At 46.0% G+C, this 8,256-nt stretch overlaps 1 protein-coding gene across 1 annotated transcript; it reads right to left on the bottom strand.

Annotated features, from left to right (window-relative positions):
- Positions 1–2,462: 2,462 nt before the first annotated feature.
- LOC105755998 (repetin) lies at positions 2,463–6,117 on the bottom strand. Its single transcript, XM_023724517.1, has 3 exons — positions 5,980–6,117; positions 3,213–4,433; positions 2,463–3,128 (listed from the first exon to the last, which is right to left on the bottom strand). The coding sequence occupies exons 1-3, from the start codon at positions 6,115–6,117 to the stop codon at positions 2,628–2,630; spliced, it is 1,860 nt and encodes a 619-aa protein (XP_023580285.1). The 3' UTR covers positions 2,463–2,627.
- Positions 6,118–8,256: the final 2,139 nt, after the last annotated feature.

Here is an 8,256-nt window from a genome sequence, read left to right as displayed (position 1 = left end):
TGTAGCAGTCTGCTTCCATAAAGATTTACAGCCTTGGAAACCCTATGGGGCAGTTCTACTCTCTCCTGTAGGGTCCCTGTGAGTAGGAATTCAACTTGACGGCAGTGGGTTTGTTTTTGGGGGGTTTCTGTATTTTCTAAAGACTCCCTTGTAGTTATGATTATGGATATGAATGTTTTTCCAATTAGATGTGTTTGCATAATGTATGGAAGGTGGGAGTAAGCCGGAGGCCATTGTATTGTGGTTTTGGCTGTTTCTTTTGGCAAACAAGGTTGTGGAGATGTGGATGTTGGCAGGCAATTTTGGCAGCAATGGCAGCAGCTTCTGGATTCCATCTTGCTGATTCCTGGATTATAGCTTTGGTAATGTATTTTTGAACTCAATAGTTCCAGGGATTGCTTGCTGGTTTCCAGTAGTTCAGCCCTTACAATCCTGGCTTTAAATCCCTTTCCATTTAAACTATGTAAAAATGTTGTTGTTTCCTTGGTTGACTCAGATTGTTTCACTTCTCTTGTCTGTTACTGTGTTTTACGTATAATTATTGTTGTTAGCGGCCACTGAGTAACCCTGACTCATGGCGACCTTACGTCCAACAGAACAAAACATTGCCTGGTCCTGCACATCCTCACAATCGCTAGCATGTTTGAATGCATCATTGTATCTGTTGCGCCGATCCATCTCACCGAGGATCTCCTACCCTCTCACTGACCCCTACTTCACCAAACACAATGTCTTTCTTTAGCAATTGATCCCTCTTCATGGCATGTCCAAAGCAAGTGAGTCTGACAGTGTTCTGTTGTGATTCAGAAAGTTTTCACTGGATAATTTTTGGAAGTATTGCACTGGGAAAATCTGCCGCAAGAGACCTCTTTAAAGTGTTGAAAAGCAAAGATGTCACTTTGAGGACTACGATGCACCCGACCCAAGCCATGATATTTTCAACCGCCTCATATGCATGTGAAAGCTGAACATGAATCAGAAAGATCGAAGAAGAATTGATGCCTTTGAATTGTGATGTTGGTGAAGAATATTGACTATACCATGAGTTTCTAGAAGAAGAAATAAATCTATCTTGGAAGAAGTACAGCCAGAATGCTCCTTAGAAGCGATGATGGTCTCAGGTACTTTGGACATGTTATCAGGAGGGACCAGTCCCTGGAGAAGGACATCATGGTTGGTCAGCAAAAAAGAGGAGGACCTTCAATGAGATGGATTGACACAGTGGCTGCAACAATGGGCTCAAACATAACAACGATCATGAGGATGGCACAGGACTGGGCAGTGTTTCATTCTGTTGTACATAGGGTTGCTATGAACCAAAATAGACTTGATGACACCTAATAATAACAATTTTTGGAAGCAGATCTCCTGCCTTTCTTCCTGGTCTGTCTTAATCTGGAAGCTTCACTGAAACCTCACCACCCTGGGCAAACCTGTTGATATTTGAAATACCGGGGAAATAGCTTCCAGCATCACAGCAACATACAAGCTACCATAGTACGACAAACTGACAATTTATTTTGAAGCCAGACTTGTCTCCTCCATTCGTCCACCTATCCAGCAAACAGTGGTTGCCACTAGACATCAGTGGCTGCCTAAGTGCTGAGTAGTACAAGGCTGAGTAAGCTATGGTCTTATTCTCAGTTTGGTAGGGGAGAGAATTACAGTGAAGTGTGTGACAAGTGATGTAACAGGAGTGAGTGGGAACTTAAAGGAAGGAGTGCTTGGAGTGTCCAGGAATGCTGCTCAGAAGATGGGATGCTTTAGTTGTGACCCAGAGAATGCCTAGGTTTTTCCAGGCAGAAAAGGGAGAAGAGGTGTCCCAGGCTGATGGAGTAGTATATTCAATGATATGAATTAACACAAGATGGCAGTGTATTAAGGAAAGGTCAAGTCCTTGGTGTCACTAGAGTGTCTCTTGAGACTTGGCTTGGAAGGTCGTTTGGGTCAGATAGTGAAGGGGCTTGTGTGCCATACAAAGGAGTCTGACTTTTATTCTAACTTCACTTGGAAGCCACCGAAGAGAAGGGAAATTAAGGCAGTGGAGGTGAAGAAGTGGGAAGAGATATGGAGGATTTAGAATTGGTAAGACTTAATGACCATTTAGAGCCTGTGGTCTCTGGCTCCTCTAGCAGCCTCTCGCTGTATTTCCTCTCAGTCTAGACCGTGTGCCTTGCGATTCTCTATGCTTCATCCATAGGAGGCAAATCGCATCCAAGCTCAAGTTTCCTGCCCCCTGGTTGTAACACAAGTCTTCAGAATACCTTTCCTGTTTCTGAGCTTTTAGGAGAAGTGTTCTGCCTTGCAATGATCCAATCAGGCCCACCTACACAGAGGGCAAACCAGGAAATGATTAAGTCCTCAAATGGATCAAAATTAGGATCTGATTATTTCACCCAATTTACCACTCAGATTTCACCTAACCAGAAAACCCTAGAATTGTTGCTCAAAGAACTGACATGCCCTAAAAGTGAATATTGGTCCTCAAAAGCATCACTGCATGTAGATAAAGTGGAGGATAGAGAGCAGACATACGTTGTCAAGCTCTTAGAGAGAAGTAAAGATGAACTTGACATGCAGGTTTCTTCCTTGGCTTCGTGTTGCTTTAGCATTGGTGATCGTGCAGCCTAGTACTGATGGGATCTCTGTTCTTGTACGTAGTCATAAAGGGGGTTGGAAGAAATAGCTGCCTTGGTAGGATGACCTCCACCCTGTTCTCTTCTCTGGGGCCTCCCATTGCCTTGGGTTGGATGGAGAGCTGGGTCACTACGTCTTCCCTGTGAGCCTCGGCTCAGGCCACCTTCATTCATGTGGAAAGTTTCTCTGTTAGAACAACCTTGCTGGGTCCCATGGGATTGTTGATTCTGGGACCTTTCATACCTCTCTTCCCCGTCATAGGTTTGTGTATTCTGTTGTCGTCGAAGGTTTTGATCCTCTTCATCGGTTTGCCTGTCTCGTCTCTGATGGTTCTGCTCATCTTCATGGGTTTGCCTATCCTGTCTCTGACAGTTCTGCTTATTTTCATGGGTTTGCCTGTCTTGTGTCTGACGGTTCTGCTCATCTTCATGGATTTGCTTGATCTGTCTCTGACGGTTCTGCTCATCTTCATGGGTTTGCCTGTCCTGTCTCTGATGATTCTGCTTATCTTCACGGGTTTGCTTGTCCCTTGTCTGACAGCTTTGTTCCTCTTCACGGGTTTGCCCGTCCTGTGCCTCACATGGACTTTCCTGGCCCTCATGGCTCTGTCTACCCCAGCTTTGATGACTCTGCCTCTCCTCTGTCCGGTGGCTCTTCCCCTCGCTATGGCTCTGCTGGGTCTGGGCCTGTCTGTGGTCCTGCTCACTGCCACTTGATTGCCAGTCTCTCCTTTTGTGGCAGAGTGACCTTTCTTGCTGGATTTCTGCCAAGAGATTGTGTTGGTGGTGTTGAGTATCCTCAAGCTGCCTTTCCCATGCCTGGAGTCTTTTCTGGGACCCCTGCCTCTGGTTTGGATTCACTTCTTGTCCTTGAGTCTGTTGATTTAGTCTCCGTGACCTTCCTGATTGCTCAACATGTGTGTCTCTTCTTATTCCCTCACTTCCTTGGAAATACCTATTTTGCCCTTGTATTTCAGTTTCCCCCGTCTCTCTCTGACCATAGTGATAACCCTGGCCTTGTCTGTCTGTCTGACCATATTGAGAATCCAGTCCTTGCCTGTCTCTCTGACCACAGCCTGATTCCTGAGCCAGCCTTCCAGACTGTCCATAAATAGAGCCTGATTCCTGTTGTTCTGTACGGCTAGAGCAAGTGTCCTGTCCAAGTCTTCTAGTCTGGCCACAGCTTGATCGTAGTCCAAGCCTTTCAGACTGATTGTGATGAGAATCCTGAACTGGTTTTTCACACTGATTTACGGCAAAGAGATATCCTTGTCTTTTAGGCTGGCCGTTGCTGGACTTATGACTCAATTTCTGACCATAGCTAGAGTCCTGGCCTTGTCTCTCAGACTGATTTAAGCTGGAGTCCCTATCTTGTCTTTCAGACTGACCATGATGGAAGTCCTGGTCTTGTCTCTCAGACTGACCATGGTGGGAGTCCCTGTCTTGTCCCTCAGACTGACCATGGCGGGAGTTCCTATCTTGTTTTTCAGACTGATCATGGCAGGAGTCCCTATCTTGTCTTTCAGACTGACCATGATGGGAATCCTGCCTTTCTTCCTCTTGCCTATGTCTGTGTTGTCTGTCTCTGTTTCTTGGGAACTTATGGTCTTGTGCTCCCTCCTGCCCTTCTTCTTGTCGGGAGGTTCTGTCTCCATATGACTCGATATCTAGCTTACGATAGCAGGCTTGGACCAATTGGAACACCAACAAGAGGTATTCATGAAAATCAACACGTCCATTTCTGTCTCGATCCAAGATGCTCAGGATGGTTTCCACAGTCTCTGGGTCATTTGGTCTCTGTAAGAAGATAAAACAAAGACTCAGATCAGATGTTCTCTTGTGAATAGTAAGATATGTGCCAATGTCCATGCCCCAGTCCATTCAGTTCTGTATGGGCTTCCTTGGTTGAGAAACCTTTAATCTGAAGACTTGGGCTTGGTTCTAGTCTTTGATCAGCTGATCCTCAGAACCTCATCCCTTGCTGGACCAGTGGGAGCATGATCATAAGGTGTAGATATGTCCATTTAAAATCAGCTCTGTTAATAATTAATTTGAGCCATTTGAGGAAGTTATCCCATCCCATCACATGGTATATCTTAATTGTTGGTTTTCCTATGTCTTTCTCACTACACTGAGATCTTGGAGGGAGGGGAAGACCGTCTATTAATCCAGTGCCTAGGATGGTGCTAGTATAGAGTATGTGCTCAGTGACTCTTTATTGAATGAATGATACATAATAAGATGTATAGATGGCTCTAAAATATAGCAATCAAGATATCAGTCTTAGATTTCCTTTTGAGAAATGATTCCAAGTTACTTTAAAGTTATGCTCCTTCCTGTTCAAACTCAGCTACAAGAAGGGTGTGTGTGCATGTGTGTCTGTGTGTATGTGTGTGTGTGCATGTGTGTCTATGTGTGTGTGCGCATGTATGTCTATGTGTGTGCGTGTGTGTCTGTGTGTGTGTGTCTCTGTGTGTGCGTGCGTGTGTGTCTATGTGTGTGCGTGTGTGTCTGTGTGTGTCTCTGTTTGTGTGTGCATGTGTGTCTCTGTGTGTGTGTGCATGTGTGTCTATGTGTGTGCGTGCGTGTGTCTATGTGTGTGTGCGCATGTGTGTCTATGTGTGTGCGTGTGTGTCTGTGTGTGTGTCTCTGTGTGTGCGTGCGTGTGTGTCTATGTGTGTGCGTGTGTGTCTGTCTGTGTGTGTCTCTGTGTGTGTGTGCATGTGTGTCTCTGTGTGTGCGTGCGTGTGTGTCTATGTGTGTGCGTGTGTGTCTGTGTGTGTCTCTGTGTGTGTGTGCATGTGTGTCTATGTGTGTGCGTGCGTGTGTGTCTATGTGTGTGCGTGTGTGTCTGTCTGTGTGTGTCTCTGTGTGTGTGCATGTGTGTCTGTGTGTGTGTCTATGTGTATGTGTGCATGTGTGTCTATGTGTGTGTGTGTGCATGTGTGTCTGTGTGTGCGTGCGTGTGTGTCTATGTGTGTGTGTGCGTGTGTGTCTATGTGTGTGTGTGCGTGTGTGTCTATGTGTATGTGTGTGTGCATGTGTGTCTATGTGTGTGTGTGCATGTGTGTCTATGTGTATGTGTGTGCATGTGTGTCTATGTGTGTGTGTGTGTGCATGTGTGTCTATGTGTATGTGTGTGTGCACACTCACACATGCACGTGCATGAGCTGGAAGAGAACTACTGAGCAGCTGCTGGAAATTCTTTTTGTTACAGGGTGAAGGTGGAGCATGACCATATAAAGCAAAAAACACTAAGCCCTGGTGAGTGTTTTGGATGCAGGTAGCAGAGTCACTCACACTCGATTCCATGAGGCCGGGGCCTACCCTGAGCCCACCTTACCCGGAGGATGTCTCCAAACTCAGCCAAGAGTAGCTGCTTCAGCTCCTTCTTGCACAGCGAGGCGCAGTCCCCATTCTCTTTGGCATGTTTCTGGAACACCTTGATCACGGTGAGTATGCTGTTCAGGAGTTGAGCCATTTTGGCAAATACAGGTGGATCTAAAGGAAGAAACAAGATTTTGTCTGTATTTAGGATGAAGATCAGGAGACAGCATTTTCAGAGGAAAAGTGGCCGCTCTTGGTCTGGGAAAGAAGCTGAAAAATGACAGAGCTCCTTCTTAGCCATACTCCTCACTCCTTTCGACGCCATAGTCAAGCTCCAAATACCACATACTATGGTGGGAGGTGGGTGCAAATTGTGGTTTCCTTGCTAGTAAAAGAGACAATGTGTCATTAAACACACACACACACACATATATAAAACTCATGGCCGTCGAGTCGATTCCGACTCATAGCGACCCTATAGGACAGAGTAAAACTACCCAATGGGGTTTCCAAGGAGCGGCTGCGGCTGGTGGATTCGAACTGCCGACCTTTTGGTTAGCAGCCGAGCTCTTAACCATTGCACCACCAGGGCTCCCCTGCCCCATATATATATATAACGAAAAACCAAACCTGTTGCCATCAAGTCGATTCCGACTCATGATGACCCCATGTGTTACAGAGTAGAACTGCTCCAGAGAGTTTTCTTGGCTGGCATCTTTATGGAAGCAGATTGCCAGTCCTTTCTTCCATGGTGCTGCTGGGTGGGTTCGAACCACCAACCTTTGGTTTAGTAGTGGAGCGCAAACTGTTTGCACCCCTTAGGGACTATACGTATGTATACACACACACACACACACACACACACAAAGAGTGAGAGGGTGTTTTACATGCCCTGTCCTATAATGTGGGTGAAACTTGCTTGACTGAAACACTCATATTAGCGCACAAAGGAAGGGAGATCAGACAGCCTACGGAGGCAGGGCCAGAAGCCAGCAGAACAGAATATCGTTTTCCACCCGTGACTAGCACTTCGGAAGGTCCACGGAATTGACCCCACTGAACAGACCTCAGTCTCCTAACGAGCCTTCCTCAAGCAGAAAAGAAAGCTAGAGGTCTCTCACCATAGGCCAAGGAAGATTCCTAGGAGGTTACATTCTGGCAAGTGCTTCCGGCCTGGATGGTCATTTTGAAAAATGCTTATAAAATGGAATCATTGAATAAAAATTGTGCTAAAAATGAAAATCACAGAGAGGGTGCACAGCCAAATTAACTACACAAGTGATAGGAAGTATATACAGTCAGCCAAGTCAACACTGGCCATGCTGGAAGGCTGGATCTCAATGGTATTCCTTCTTTTGGTGTGAAAATTCCAGTTATTGGATTCACAGGCCTCCAAACTTAAGCCCTAACTGTAGAACCACTGGACTTCCAAAAGCATGCAGTGATACTTATAAGGAATAAATGGCAAAGAGTGAATTGCATGGGACAAGCTGCATCCCTTGTGGCAATTCCTGGCAATGAGACTTGACTATTGCTAAGGCCCCATGTCTAGGGCCTTGGCTATAAGGGGCCCTAAACTCATGGGTCTTGCCTAACTTGCAGAAAAGATAAAGCCCCGCTATGGGAGACTAAGGTATCTACCAATAGTCCTAGCCCTCAGTTTCGGGGTGCCTAGGACATACTGAAGCTAAGGCATGCATATCCTTTAGGCCCAGAAACAGGTCATCATAGCCTCAGAGCTCAGGAAAAGGAAGCAAGATGCTTCCATGGAGCACTTTCAGACCTCCCCAGCCCAGCACATCACAGCTGGCTCTGCTTGTCTTACCTGCTTAAGGAGGAAGGTGCAGAAGATTCAGAGACTGGAGAGGATGCTGGAGACCTGAAAACCCATCCTATTTATAGGGGTTTTAATTGTTCTACTATGCCATCCCAGGAGACACCCATTCTGTGGCAGAGCCTGAATCACTCTGGGCCCAGCCCAGCTCAGCCCAACTTGACCTATATCCCTCTGTAAACTGTTGGGTTTATTTACTTCCCCCACTTGCTCATGAACCTGTTTGTCATTAGAGTAGGTGACACTGTTCATGTCCCAGCCCCATTTAATTAGGGGAGTGTGTGTGTGCACATGCGTGTGCCGTGGGGGGCCCCAAAGACAGAGGTATAGGCTGAGTTCATCCTTAATATGTGTTACTTACCAAGATTAATAGAGTACAAACACCAAATCATAGTAAAGTTTATCGATATGGTCACATTATAGAAATTCACTGAAGTAGGGACTAATGATGGTATGTGT

This window comes from Trichechus manatus, unplaced genomic scaffold (assembly GCF_000243295.1).
Source record: "Trichechus manatus latirostris isolate Lorelei unplaced genomic scaffold, TriManLat1.0 scaffold00250, whole genome shotgun sequence".
In the NCBI taxonomy this organism is placed as follows: domain Eukaryota; kingdom Metazoa; phylum Chordata; class Mammalia; order Sirenia; family Trichechidae; genus Trichechus; species Trichechus manatus.
This window is presented reverse-complemented; position numbering and strand designations above follow the sequence as displayed.